The sequence below is a fragment of the Abramis brama genome (assembly GCF_963993115.1).
Source record: "Abramis brama genome assembly, chromosome: 24".
NCBI lineage: Eukaryota > Metazoa > Chordata > Actinopteri > Cypriniformes > Leuciscidae > Abramis > Abramis brama.
In genome coordinates, this window is record NC_139986.1 from 16,485,283 (window position 1) to 16,500,737 (window position 15,455).

General features: G+C 38.6%; 1 protein-coding gene across 1 annotated transcript in view; it reads left to right on the plus strand.

The window, feature by feature from the left end:
- prex2 (phosphatidylinositol-3,4,5-trisphosphate-dependent Rac exchange factor 2) overlaps positions 1-15,455 on the plus strand; it is a 136,788-nt gene that overhangs the window by 63,234 nt on the left and 58,099 nt on the right. The window contains exons 15-22 of the mRNA XM_084102368.1: positions 692-764; positions 2,389-2,531; positions 2,903-2,995; positions 5,846-5,994; positions 6,247-6,332; positions 10,438-10,574; positions 13,201-13,318; positions 13,906-14,090. Coding sequence (XP_083958494.1) covers positions 692-764; positions 2,389-2,531; positions 2,903-2,995; positions 5,846-5,994; positions 6,247-6,332; positions 10,438-10,574; positions 13,201-13,318; positions 13,906-14,090 — 984 coding nt within the window. The remainder of the gene's footprint in view (positions 1-691; positions 765-2,388; positions 2,532-2,902; positions 2,996-5,845; positions 5,995-6,246; positions 6,333-10,437; positions 10,575-13,200; positions 13,319-13,905; positions 14,091-15,455) is intronic.

Consider the following 15,455-nt stretch of genomic DNA (forward strand, 5'->3'; position numbering starts at 1 on the left):
TTAGAGGCAACTTTCACATTCATGCAAGTGTTCAATAAGATGATGTATTGTGTTTGACCATGAAATTATTACCAGGCGGTCAACCCAGCTAACAAAAATAAGTTCTAGGAATGTTATGCTAATGTACCCATCAAGTTCTAAAAACATTATTCCTGAATGTTCTACTGAAATGTCCAGTTTTTTTAAATGTAAAAAAAAAAAAAACTTGGTTATGTGAATGTTAAGGGGACATTCCAATTTATAATTTTGATTCTCAAGCAAATCAAGCAATTGATTCTCCAATTTTTTGGGAAAGTTACGAAACTAGTTAACAAAATGTTAAGCGAACATCCAACTAAAGGTTTCAGGTAAAAACATCCCATAAAAAATATATAAATAATGTTGTTGCGATGACTTTTTTAGAACATCATTAAAGACCAGATAACTTTGAATAAATGTTTTATTAACGTTATTAGAAGAACATTTTTTCATAACTTTGGGAGAACCTTGCCACAACATTAGCTAAAGTTCTGATAACATTCCCTGTTAGCTGGGAAGTGACCCTTCAGAGTTGTTGCACTGTAATGATTGGATCATTGTAGTGTTTGTGTGAATTAAATATGGTTTTCTGGAGCTCAAGCTAGGGTGTGTGACATTTTGACCACTTGTAAGTAGATAAAGAGAGTGGCACTTGTCTTTTTCTCCTCTGCAGGGTGACTGTCGAAGCAGAGAAGAGGCGCTGATCTTGGGGGTGGAGCTGTGTGACAATGGATTCATGCATCATGGTATGATAGCTGTATCATTGTCTCTCTATTTTATTTCCTCTGTGTTTTTGTGTGTCTGTCTGATTGTCTTTTTTTTTTTTTTTTACACTGTATCTCTGTCAAAGTTCTTTTTTTGTCATATCTTAACTCATCCCAATCAAAAAAAATATAGTAAGGTTTATACTTTAAAACAACAGCAACAACGACAAAAATACAATTTGCAAATGGGATAGGAAAAATAAAGTATTCATTATACAAGTAAAAGTGATTTTGATTCATCTCAGTGACTTTTTTGACTAAAAAAAAAAAAAAAAAAGGTTCATATTCTTTTTCTCATTTATATTTATTAACTGATTTGCAAATTGATTCATTCACTGGTTAGTTCAATGGCTTTAGGAGATGACAAGTGTCTTTGTGTGTGTTATGACTGAGACATTAAATCATTAACTCGACGATTCATTGAAAAAACAGGCGTTCAATGCTCAAAAAAAGCAATTATACGAAGGTATATGAGAATATAAAGATTTGTGCACAAATATATGTGTTCAGATTAATTTACTGATTTGTTCATGGATTCATTCATTGATAACTGATTCGTTTTCTGAATCGTTCAGTCAGTGGCTTTAGGTGGTGGTGACAAGTGGCTTTTGCTTGTTTATTTTGTTTTTAGAATGTTTTAAATGAAAACATGACAAAAAATGTTGATTAAGAAAATGATTTTTTGTAGTGTATGAGCTTAATTCACATTGCAAAACTTTTCCTCTAACTGGATTCTGCACATTCTCTCTCTTGACAACAGCCTTGACCTTCTCCACAATCCATGTTTGACTGGCTTGTTGTCATGGCAACTGTTTGTTTGCAGGATTCGGGTCTCATTTTCAGGGCACTTGATGCCAAAGTCCACATCATGCTTGTGTGACTCATTTATAGTCTAACATGGGCTGTTCCTTACAGCCTGCAATTCAGTTTCATACGTGGCCAACTACCAACAAATTTATGGAACGTAATAACTAGACTGGCACTTTCATTTTTTGGCTTTGAATGTGATCGTGGCATTCATCCATTTAAGCTGGTTCACTTGGTTGTGACCATTAAAGCTAATTCAGAGTTATCTAATCTTGCCCATAGAAGTGTGGAGAACACTGGACCTCTTTTTCTCGTTGGGGGTATTTTTACTACAAAAGTGAGGGGATTGTTTAGAGCCCATGTTGCCCTGGTGACAGATTGAAATCCTGGCCTGTTCCTTTTCACGGGAACCACTTTCCAAAGAAAAGGCTTCCCCTCTGAATCTCTCTGTACAGCTCTTGTCATTCCAGTACATTATGTGTTGCTCTCTTTTGTGTGGTACACAAATTCAATTTACACATCAATTTGATCCTCACAACAACAAAGACGTTGTTATAATGTTGCTTTTTGCTGAATCAGTTATAGGACGACTTTAAACAAGATGCTGAAGTGAAATGAAATTGAGTAGTTATAAAATTGTTAATCAAATATAATATAATATAGTATATAGTTGTGACACCACAGGACATGTCAATATCCCAAAAGTATTTCATGTCAGCTATGCAGGTTACATTTAGCACTATTGAATGAGCATCAGGTATTATTTGTTCTAAAACACCTTGCTTTTGTCTTTTCGCAGTTTTGGAAAAAAGCGAATTTAAGGATGAACCCCTTCTGTTCCGCTTCTTCGCCGATGAGGAGATGGAAGGTTCCAACACCAAACACAAGCCCATAAAACATGATCTAAAAATAGTGGAGAATGTCATCGCCAAGTCGCTGCTGGTGAGAGATGTCGTCTGTAATCGCCTACAGCTGATGCCACTTACAATAGCGCATGTTGGCGTGAGCCCATGTGGTTTTCATCCACTCGCATGGGGCTTTTCTGCTTCGCCACGTACGGGGGGTCTGAACTCGGGCCAGCTCTGACTCGAGAGTCTTCACCAGTAATTATGCTTGACTGTTCTAAACCAGTCTCTAATTACATTTAAACATGAAGTCAACTGGTTTGACAGTCTAGGCCCACGAGAGACTGAAATTCACATTCTAGGAGCGCCTCCAAAGCATGAATCGTAATAAAATATTACTGCATGCATGACACAACAAAATCAAACACTTAAGTCATGATAACTGTGAAATGTCTACTCTGATTTCAGATAAAGCCAAGTGAAGGTGGTTATGGCTTCAGGCTAGAAGATCGAAACAGAGTACCCATCGTCAAATCAGTGGAGAAAGGTTCCCATGCTGAGGTGCGTGTGTTATCTTTGTGTGGGTGATTTTAAAAAACAGACATGGGTCATAAGATCACTGAGCCCGTTTTGACAAGAGCTTGATTAGCTTATTCAGGTGTGTTTATTTGGGGTTGAAGCTGAACTCTGCTGGACAGTGGTCCTCCATGAGCAGGACTGGACACCCCTGTGATATGCTGAAAACTCCCAAAGTCAGCTTATTGAATTAACCCGTTGTCCCAGTTTACATGCAAACCAATAACTCAGCAACAAAATTAAAGTTGACAAGACTTTATTAAAAAATCAGGTTATTCCCCGGTAGTGATTTATTAAATATGAATCATTCCGTTGGTTATGTGAGATGTGATGTTGAATAAATAAGCAGTGTTTTGACTGTACCACTTCTACTTCAGCTACACAAGATGAGAACACATTTTCTTGGGTCAAGAAAGATTTGGATTTGGAGATATATTTCTTTCTCCCCTACCACAATATGGTAGCACTTAAATATGCAGTGTAAATAATGCAAGTGTGCTTTCCTGTTACCTATCACACATGCACACTTCAATAAGACAACAGAACGCAGGTTATACATGCCAGGTGAAATCGGGGTAAGGGCCAAAAATCTAGTTGTGTCGATTGGTTAATTCTTAAGTCATTTATTATCTTACTCCGATAAAGGAAAACTGGTTTGTTTACTTACGTGACCACATGCATTGTCTGCTTATTAAGCATAACCGGGTTAAGAATGTGCATGCAAACACGCTCACTCAATTGGTTTTCTTCAAGAGACAGATTTTACTTTGGATAATAAGAGGTGATCCAATATTTGTATCATACAAAAGTAAAAAGGAAAATGTTCTGAAAATGATACAATACAGCATGAAGCCCCAATAAACTGGGTTTAGCTGTTCTAAAATCATTGTAGTCCACAGCTTCATACATTCAAAATATATCTGGCAAAGTTTTATAAAATAAACACACAGCAACAGTTAAGAACTTGTGGGTAACAAATAATAATTATTTCAATATTGATTTAATTGAATGCTTAGTTAATGCTTAGTATGCTACAGGCTGTGTACATTTTGTGTACATCAGTGACCATTTAAAAAAAAAACTTTTTCCAGTTTTGATAATGGCATGTCATGCAAACTGTTGGCATAGTCCATGTTTGCATAAGAAGTGTTTTCTCCTATCTTTACAGGTTGAAAAGCCTATTCATTTGGCTTTCATAACTAAGCTTGATGCATATGCATTTTGTTATTTTGTTATATAAAGCATAGTTTTACCCATTGTGTAGGTCACAAACCACCAGTTTTGCCTTCAGCATTTCTACTCAGAAATACATGTGAGAAGCATAGCCTTTATATTCACATCAAGTCTAAGCATAGTAAAATTTGAAATAAATAAAAAAATAAAAAATAAATAAACAATAGTGAGGAGGGGTTTTAATGGGAAAATGTACACCCCTGTTGTCAAGCTCATCTTACACTCTTAAAAATAAAAATTCCAAAATATGCTTTTGATGCCATTGAAGAACCATGTTTGGTGCCCCCAAAAAACTTTCAGAGATCTTAAAAGAACCATTTTTTTTAGTGTGAAGAACATTGTATTAATCTAAATAATCATTTTCCACTATAAAGAAACTTTTGTGCAATGGAAAGATTCCATTGATGTTAAAGGCTCTCAATTGAACCATCAATGCCAATAAAGAACCTTTATTTTTAACAGTGTACTGTAGGTGTTGCTCGATCTGACCAATTAGGCATTTAAACATCAATTGAATCCCTAAACCTTCACAATTAGCACTCTTTATTTGAACTTAATTTGTGGTAATTAGCATTTTGATGTGTGCCTTTGTAGGCTTATAACAGAAATAGACATCAAATCATGCCATTCTTGAGGTTCCCTTTTAGTGCTTTAATATGTTTGATCTGTTAGATCTAACTCTGGTAAATGTGGTGAAGTGAACTTCTCAGTTTTGACATAGAGAGAGAGTAATGCTACCCAGACCTGAAGTAACTTGTGCGTCACAGTACGGGATCCATGCTGCATTGCATGTGGATCTGCTCTGTATGTTTCCAATGAAGAGCAGAGTGAAAAAATTAAAAAGGAAATAAAATCCAGCTGTGCACTTACATAGATGAAAAGCTGTCTTGCAAAAATAGCAAAAAAGGTTTGTAGCTGATAAAGAGACAGTGGCAGAGAGAGAGAGAGAGAGGAAAGAGGTATAATAGAGGAAAGTGAATGAAGAAAGGAAGGAGAAAGCAATGAAAAATAAGAAAAGCTGCCCAACCATTTTTCTCAATGGAGAGGAAAAACATGAGCCGGAAACAGAGGACTGTGCATTTTATTGTTGGAGGAGAATGGTTATATTTATAGCGGTCAATAGACGTGTCCAATCCATTCAGTGAAGCACAGAATGAATGGATTACATCCACTTGAGTGCTCAGAGTAGGAAGTTGCACATATGGATGAAAGGATTGAACCGTGCACCTGTGAAATGAAATTTAAATCTATGTATTCATCCATCCAATCACACAGAATATATATAGATTAACCCTGAAACCTAAAAATTTATGAATATTTAATTAGATATGATATTTAAATTGATAGATATGAAAGACACGTTGCTCAGAAACAGTATTTTTCTGATTTCTCAGAACAAAAGGCTCTTTTTTAACCTTTTTTTAAATTACTTTTAAGCAACTGGTGTCAGCATTATTTTAGTGGATGTATGAAGTTGATTAACACAGGTATAGTTCATCACATCAACTTCATCCAATGTGATAAGAAGTGAAATCTAGGTCTAAGATGTGAAATCATCTAAGTTAAGAGCTTATTTGATGTTCCTGTGTGTCTCTTTTGCAGATGGCTGGTCTAGAAGTGGGGAAAAAGATCTTTGCCATTAATGGGGACCTGGTCTTCTTGAGACCTTTCCAGGAGGTGGAAAACTTTCTAAAGCAGTGCTTCCACAGCAAAGGTCCACTCAGAGTACTGGTCAGCACCAAACCCAGAGAGTGAGTGGAAAACCTCTCGACTCCTATGATCTAAAGACTTCATAACACCTGAACTATGTTGCCATACAGGCTATAAAGCCTGATATAAATTAAAAAAAGAACCCTGCCAGATAAACATCCTTTTATTGATTAATATCAGCTTGATATTTAACTGCAACTTGATAAGAATACACAACACACGTGGAGCAGTGGCTGGAAAATGTGACGTTTTTAGCGGCCAAATTGATGTCTGTGTGTCTATCTGCTCCACAGAACTGTGAAGATCCTAGACTCTGCAGACGGATTGGGCTTTCAGATCCGAGGATTCGGCCCATCTGTGGTGCATGCGGTTGGCAGAGGTAAGAGCGAACAGAGAGAAAGGAAAAACTGGGCTGGGCTACAGGAACTTACTTATGCCCTTTATCCTTCTGTGTTTTTGAACCTCAGCTGGATCACAGCTGGAGCTGTAGGTACAGGACTGGACTTGAGCCAGACTGGAAACTGCATCACACACGCACACACACACACATCGATATATAAATAGAAAGACCCGTCTCACTTCCTACTGTATCTGAGGTGCATTTTTATCAAACATGGTGAGAGATGAATGAAAAAGGAAAACCAATGCAGCTTACACTGTCACTCCTGAAGAGAACAAGAGATAGAAGAACATTCAACACAAGATCATTGCATGATTTGTGCAAATCCAAATTCTGGATTAATCCAATTTATTTGATTGTTTTAGGGGTGAGAGACCATAAGGGTTTGAAGTCTGACTAATTCTGGTGGAAAACCGACATATTGCTAAAGCCATTATTTCAGCCGATATTTATAATTTTTCACTTATCTGCATCGGCTGCTCATATGCGGGGCATTTCTTTTGACAGTGCTGAGAACTTGTTCTTTATTCGAAAAAAAAAAATACATATATATATGATTCCCAGTGTGCACAAACTTACCAGATTATTAATTGCACTGTTGGTTAGAGAGTTCCTATCTAAAGATTTTTTAATCAAAGTCAAATAACTTTTTGTAATAAATGTCAAATAACATTGAAATAACTTTCAAATTGATTAATTTTCAAATTATTCCTAATTAGAGTAAATATTATCTAAAATAAATATACATTTAGTTAAAGAAATTATGCCTTTGTTATTTACTGTCTTTAAATTAAATATTGTGATATCATAAATATAGTGTGATGTCATATATCTGCTTTATATTGGCTATATATCAGCATATAAGATATATAAGCTATAAGATATCAGCATCAGGCATCAAAACAACGCATATCAGTTGACCACAAGTTTTAACTAGCTTAATCTGCAAGACATCAATAGTGAACCAGTTTAGCCAGAATGGCTATTTTGATGGCTGACATGTCTTTGGAGGGTGAGGGTTTAGAGAAATGCCATGTGTTTGAAGTCTTGTTAACTGCCCTTGTTAACTTGTTAACTGCCCTCCTCAAGGTCTCTTAGCAGGTCAGCCTGGTATGCCTATAAGATCGACATAGTGTGCAGGCATGCACACAAGCTTTACCCACCAAAGCCAAAGTTGTTCTGACTGGCTTGGTGGGTAACGTCGGGGCCTTCAGGGATGATGCAGACTCAGGGGAGAGATAGTTAGCTAGCGTCTCTTCCATCTTAGGCATCGCCCCATAACCATGTCAGTCCCAGGATGGAGGAATAGTTGGAAGTCTGAGAGCTGAAGACACAATAAGATACTGGTGTCCTCCACAATCTCGAAACCTCAGTGTGAAAAAACTGCAGGCCCCGACGAGGAGGTTGCGATCGTGAGGGCAGGAAGCATTTGTCCAGCTTGCTTTTGGGATGAACGTCCTGCTTCCTGGCAGTCTATATTTAACCTGGCCTCAGCACGAGTCACAACCAGGAATGTCAGGTGGCGAGTCCTCAACATCTCCTGCATCGATGCTAACAATATCCAACTCCTCAGAGCTGGGTAACTGCAGCACCTCAGTCATGGGTAACTGCCTCACTCGGGGTGGAAGAAACCGCAGACCGTGCTTCCAAACCCTGAGATCATGCACTGAATCCAGCAGGTGAGGGTAGAGAAAAGGCAGTGCCCATTTCTAACCCCTCTGTTAGATCCATTTGCGAACCCCATGATCTGAATCGTCTCTCTGGCTTAGCAGCAGTGGGACCAGAGCCGCGAGGAACACAAATCTGGGCGCCCTCCACAAAGAAAGCTGTCGCGGAAGCTGTTCACAATGCACACAGTCAGCTGCATCAAGAGCTGACAGGGCATTCTCCTCTCCCAAACAAACGTGTATATCCCCACCAGTGATGTAGCGAGGGCAGGAACACACAATTTGTTGTTTGCTTGCCATAATACACTCTTTACATATACAGAATATATATATTTAACAGTATGAAAGAGACAGACAACACCAAATAAGACACACAATTTCACAGAGAGTTCTCTTTGAAGACACAGAAGCTAGCACTGTTTAGTTTGGATATGCTCCAAAGGCGGGTAACGTCATGACCAGGAAACTATCACGTTCCGTCACACCATTGGACTATTTTACACATGCTTCACAACGCAATCATACAGAGTCGTTCCCACAGCGTTGAATTCTCAGATGCAGTGCAATTTCCTTTGAAAGGCAACAGCACTGACTAGCATAAATCGTGGAAGGTATAGACATTTATGCTAGCCTAAGCAATTTTTTTCAGCAGGTAGTACCATAAGGATTTGAGTTTCTCCTCCCACATTTAGAAGGTCGGCTGCTCCTTCAAGTGATTGCTGTTCATAAGCTCAGCGGGGAGTTATGATAATTATTACCCTGCCTAATGTGCTTGCTTGTTCTTAAAAATTGCTTTTGCCTGAGTTTCCCTGGCTGCAGGAGGGAGAGAGCATTTACTTAAAAAAAAAAAATGCAGCGTAAAGACTTCAGACCATGAAATGTGATTAGAGAAACAGGGGCCTTTTACAGAGGCATGCACTTTTAATACAGAAAGAGATATTCAGTATAAGCTCTGTGTTTGTTTAGGAGATTATGCAAACAATCTATGAATATTTAGTCTCTCCTGTTAAACTTTAAATGTTGGCCTGGCCTTCAGACAACTTTTATAGGAACCACACATCATCTACAGATAAACAGCTCCTGATTTTACTGATGTGTTTTGCTTTTCTGAAAACTAACTAGAGTCACATTCATTTCAGTTTACAGTACCACCTGCTGTAATGCAGAAAGTGGCGCCCTTGCCAAGTGGATCTGGCTGTGGATCTTAACCTTGGGGTCAAACTGTTTATGTGATGTGCTTGACTAGCATTTGGATGTGAACTTTAAAAGAAGATTAACCACAGAGAAAATCTTGTCCATTATTCATGCTCTGCTTATGCATAGATTTGGTGGTTATTTATGGGTCTGTTTGTAAAAATGAGATTGTGTGTTTTAGAAGATTTGTGTTGATTTGTGATTCTCCCTTACTCATTTTTGTATGCACATTCAAAAACAAGGCTCTGTTCCAAAACATACAACCTTATCATTAAGTGATCAATTTGAGATGCTTTACATGGGCAACCACTCAATGTCACACAAATAGCACGTTAGCAAGTTAGCATTTTGCTAAGCTAATGGCTTGATGGTCTTGAAGTACTTGAAGTAAATGAGCACACAAATAACACATTGAACACTCACTATAGTTTAGCCTACATGTTGCCAATTAAGTTAGCATGTTGTTAAACTAATGGCATGAAACTGTAGTTAACATAATACATAGCACACACAGATACAAAGTAAAATTGTAAACAAATAGCACTCTGCAGGGGATAATCTGTAGTTAGCATGTTGCTAAGCTAATGGCACTAGTCTTGTTAGCAGAAAAATACTTCTGGGATTATGCTATTCTATCTTTAGAATTAGATATATTAAGCCGGGTGCACACGGTGCGATTTTGGCCAAGATTTGGTCGTCTGAGACAAATTTAGCAAATCCTAAAAGATTTCTCTGATCCTAGGCTAAAATTCTTTGATCGTTAGTTTGACATGTTCACCGACAGCCGATTAATGACCGTTGCGATCAAATTTTACCTCAGACGAAATTCTGGCAGTGTCAGAAGATTTTACTCACAGTCCTGCAGTGTGACCTCTCCTACAACGACCGTCAAATTTCTTTGTAGCCACCATTTCAATCTAGCATGTAATGCAGCTCACATCACCGAAAGTGTTATTGATTGAAGATGTAAAACTCCGGACAGGTTTTCTTGCGTGTGTCCGTTTTTAACGCGTCTTGACGGTCGTACAGTCTGACATTAATGACAACTGAGATCCTACAGTGTGACATGGCTTACAGCGATGATCATGTTCGTAGAGTCTGACAAGCAACAATCGTAAAGGACTATTATAAATCGCACAGTGTGCACCCGGCTTTAGCAGACAACACAATTAAGTTGTCTACATTTTAAAACAGCTGTTACCTCTCTTCCTGTTTCTCAAAAGGCACCGTTGCGGCAGTTGCAGGCCTTCACCCAGGCCAGTGCATCATTAAAGTGAATGGTATCAATGTGAGCAAAGAAAGCCATGCCAGTGTCATCGCCCACGTCACGGCCTGCAGGAAGTTCCGACGACCCACACAGGTGAGAGTGCAAGCATCCCTCAGCCCCTCCATAAGTGTACTATTCCTGATCCTTAAATATCTAGAAAGCAAAACAAAGTGCATAGCAAAATTGTTGAACTTTGTGATCCGGTCTGGGTCATGGTCCAGCAATAATATCAGTAATGCTCCTTTTGCGGGGTGGAAGGCGGCTAGGAAACTGGATGGGGGTGTGCGGGATATGGGTTAAGGAATGGGCCAGGCAGGCCTGTGTTGAAGGGTAATAAAGGACAGGCTTGGCACAGTCTGAAGTAGGACGGTGTGGTTGGCACGCTGGCTGGACTCTGGTTTTCATCAGGCATGGAAAAAGAAAGCGGGGGGTTGCCCACCCTCCTGCTAAGCAGGGATTTGCGGCCCACCATCAAGAGGAGTCTTGCATCTCAGTTGGTTAAAACAGCAGAGGGAAATTTTGCGGAGAGACATTGACAGAAGAGGACGTGTGGTGGATGTGCTTTAGACTGTTAAATGCATAAAGGCTGCGATATACTCCCAGTGAAGTTCTTTTTCCCATTGAAATGACTGGATTTCGGCTGCGAAAATTTGCAGAACAAAGTTAAATGCGCTGTTCGCTTTCTTCTCAATAACAAAGTAACCACACAATTAAAATCGCAGCCATGAGAAAACAGCAGTTGACAAAGCATCTGATCATAGCGACGTGGATTTGCACCAGCTCTGCAATTCTGAATTCCAGTAAAGTCAAGTCACATTTATTCATATAGCACTTTATACAATAGATTGCTTTAAAGAAAACAGCTTTACAGTATTAAACATGAAAAAACAGTGTTAGGGCCCTATTTTAACGATCTGAAATGCAAGTATCAAGCGCGAAACGCAAGTAACTTTGTGGGCGGGTCTTGGGCGCTGTTGCTATTATACCGGCGAGATAAATGACTCTTGCGCCCGACGCAAATCTAAAATGGGTTGGTCTGAAGTAGCTTCATTATTCATAGGTGTGGTTTGGGAGTAACGTGAAATAAACCAATCAGAGCGACATCTCACATTCCCTTTAAGAGCAGGCGCGCTTGTTCCATGGTGGATTGCTATTATAATGGCGGATTTGCCAGGTGCACGCCAGGAGCGGTTCACAGCCGAGGAGACCGACGTTCTCGTCAGGGCCGTAAAACACAGAGAAGTGACATTGTATGGGGATGGGAGAAACCCACCCAAATTAGCTTCGGTTAAACAGGCGTATAAAAATTTGGATAAATCTGTAAGCTAGATTTATGCCTATTTTTTCACATCTTCATGGACACAACAATGATTTCCCTCGTGTGTTAATATTTTTCCTTGTAATAATGTATGGTTTTCTAAAAATGAGAACTTCTGCGTCTGTGTGTAGATGAGATAAGCAAAGTGCATGCACGTTGTGCATATGCTACATTGATTATGGCAAAGCATGCGCCCTTAAAATAGCTTATGAATAACATGCGCAACGCGCCACTGACCTTAGACTAGGTTTTCCCTGGTCAGTGGTGGAATTGTTTTCTAAACCTGCAAAATAGCACCAGGGAACGTTTGCGCCGGAACACGCCTCCTCTTTGCTCTGAACCGCCCCTGGGAGCGCAAGTTAATTTCCTAATTTACCGACGTGCGTCTGTGGAGGGAAAGGTCTGCTGTGCGTGGGTGCAAAATAGGAATGATACATGCGTCGGTGTACAAAGTCAATTGCGCTGGGTGCAAGATAGGGCCCTCAGTGTTGCTTTCAACTTAGAAATTAAAATTACAACTTTCCACTAAAGCAGCTCTCCAGTGTGTTCATGTATTTACTCATGTCTGACCTCAATGAAAGAAATGAACCGGAGAACGGGAGAAGATTTACATTTTAATGAAAGCAGAGTAGTTCGAGGTTAGATTGAATGGTAGTTCAAAGGTGTTTTCAGCTGCAGTTAACTTTTGTTGAAAGTTTGCTTCGGCAGGCTGTTTTGAACTTGTTTCAAACTCGTTTCATTTTGGCCTGATTTTGTCTGAAATTACGTCACACCAGTTCGTTCTTTGATTTCGCTTGTAATATATCAGCCTAAATGGGAAGCCATGTTCACATTCAGTAAAATCACAAACCTGAGGCCCTCAGTTAGAGCATGATAATGCTTGTAACAATTAAAAACCTAAAAAACAACCGTAGGAAGAAAAGTCATTGCTCAGAGGTTGATTTTTCATAACTTAATAAAGTCTCAGTTATATTTAATTTAAGTATCAATCTTTTTTTCTGAAATAAAAATAGACACAAATTGGCAATTTTTTTTTGACAAAGTAAGTGTATAGAACTATAAAATCTGGATAGCATTGCTAAGATAATTTTGTTTGCTGAGAAATGTTTAAATCTCTGATATTTGATTGTAGACTTTGGTATTATATTGGTATCAAATGTTTGAGACATTGTTGAAATCTTTACTGAAACTCAAGGAGAAACATGGTAGATTACCAGGGTTTTTTTTCTTAGAGGAATCTTCTCTATTTGCTTTACATCCAGCCTCGTTGATATCTAGGAGGAAAAAAAAGAAGAGGTTTTAGCTTTGTGGTTTTTGTGTCCTATGGGAGTGTGTAATCAACTTGCAATCCTTGTTCTGAAAGCGAGTCTGAAAAGGTTGTTTTGTTGTTCCTTATTGCAGCAAGACTCCATTAAATGGGTGTATAACAACAGCGAGAGCGCACAAGAAGACCACCAGAGAACCAATCAGAAGCCTGCCGCAGGGGAGAATGGAGATGTGTTCGAGTGTAAAGTTGAAGGTGCTGTTACACACACCAGTCCAAACACTTACTGTACACACAAGTACACACTCTTTCATCCTCCCACACTATCCGTGATAATTAGTCTTTTTCTTTGTCCTCTTAGACACTAACTTTACAAGTCTCACTTCAGTAGCCTCATGCAGAATTCACAGGACATGGAAACAACTCATTTGTATTTGTGATTTGGTATTTTGTTACCTAACAGGAAATAGATTGATGGCCTCTAGATGAGCTCCAGCCATCCAAAGATTTGCCTTGTATTATTAACTTTAATCTGTTTTGATCTGCTCAGTATGGAAGCTTGTTTCCGCCACGGAATAAAACTTTTTAAAAGATAATTGCGACTTTTTTTCTCAGAATTGCGAGATATAAAGTCAGAATTGCGAGAAATTAACTTGCAATTCAGAGAAAAGTTTATATTCTGACTTTATATCAATCAATTCTGTCTTTATAACACGCAATTGCAAAAAAAATTCTGAATTGTGAGATAAAAAGTCGCACTTACTTTTTTTATTCTGTGGCAGAAACAAGCTTCCATAGCTCAGACTGGTAACATTGAAACAACTGGTGTGTGTGTTCAACAGAAGTCATGGACAAGTTCAACACCATCGCCATAATAGACGGAAAAAAAGATCACGTTAGCCTGACGGTGGATAACGTGTATCTGGAGTACGGCGTCATGTACGAGTATGACAGTACGGCCGGGATGAAGTGTCACGTCTTGGAGAAAATGGTGGAACCAAAAGGCTTTTTCAGCCTCACGGCCAAGGTAGAGTCACATGAGTTCCCACAGACACACACCAGCCATTATCTCTGCTGTAGAGCACCAGTGAATTAATTCATACAGCATCAGAGGAGACGACAGGGAGTGTCTTGTACATTTGTGAGGGCCTCTTCACAGTTCACACATAACACACGGCCACTGATAGAAGCTGACAGCAGAGTATATTAAACCAAGTGTGTGTGACAAATAAAAAATGGTCTTTACGACCCCTGCTGCGGAATAAAAGGATAAACACTTTAAATCACAGAGCTTGCCGCTGTGAGGAAACTAAGGAAGTCGCTTGGAACTATTGTTCTTACAAAACGACATTTCTGCTATTTTTAACTCACTCTGCCAGCATTTTCATTGGCATTTTCATTCAGCAATGTTTATGATTGTCAGAACTATTAATACAAAAATATTTTTTCATTAAATGAAATTTACTTAAAAAAACCTATAATGTAACTCTATGATTTCTAGAAATTCATGAACACGTTTACTGGAAAACAATGATGCACTGAGCAATATTACATCACAATATATAGCTCTATTTTAAACTCTTTTTAATTACCATTTTAAAATATTTAAATAGTTTAATTAACAATACATTCACTTTCAAAAACATTAAAAAATCTTACCGACCCAAACGTAGGAATAATATGAATGTGTATTTTCGACCAAATAAATGCGGCCCAAAAATACATATTAATAAAATTTAAAATAACTGCGTAATATCTTTCTGTGTGTGATGACAAAGCTATTACTGTAGTCTTCAGTGTCACATGATCCTGCTGCTTAATATTTTTGTGGAAACCAGATACATTTTTTTCTAGACTTTTGAACGATATACGTGTGATGTTGTGCTTTTTCTTTATTTATTGGCAATCAAGTATTGTACAGTTTATTATCACAGAAATCTTGATTGTTGCTGTCAGATGTTTTTGTATTCAGTTGTTCTCCAAGTTTTGAAAGAGTTACAAGTTTCACGTGCAGTGCCCACATCTGTCTGTTTTTGCATCAGCAAGGGAGAGCGAGAGAAAGAGAAACTGTTATGTTGATCATTAACGTTTGCTTGAATATGTTTAGCATTGCATGCAGCATCCTGTGTGATCTCAGCTGGTCTGAATATCATGCTTGTTTACGAATGAACACCATATTTCCTTTCCCTAAAAATTTACTTCTGAGATTAACAATCTGCGTTAATGAACTAACAGCTGTCCGGCCAGACTGTTCTGCATTCAGCGGTAGGGGCATCACAGCTTGACAGTGACATCTCAGAAACGCACCTAATGGGACTCTGATGTATTGACATGTTCTACATATTATAGACTCTTTTTGTTTTTAATCCCCTTAACTGCCAGCAATTTCTGC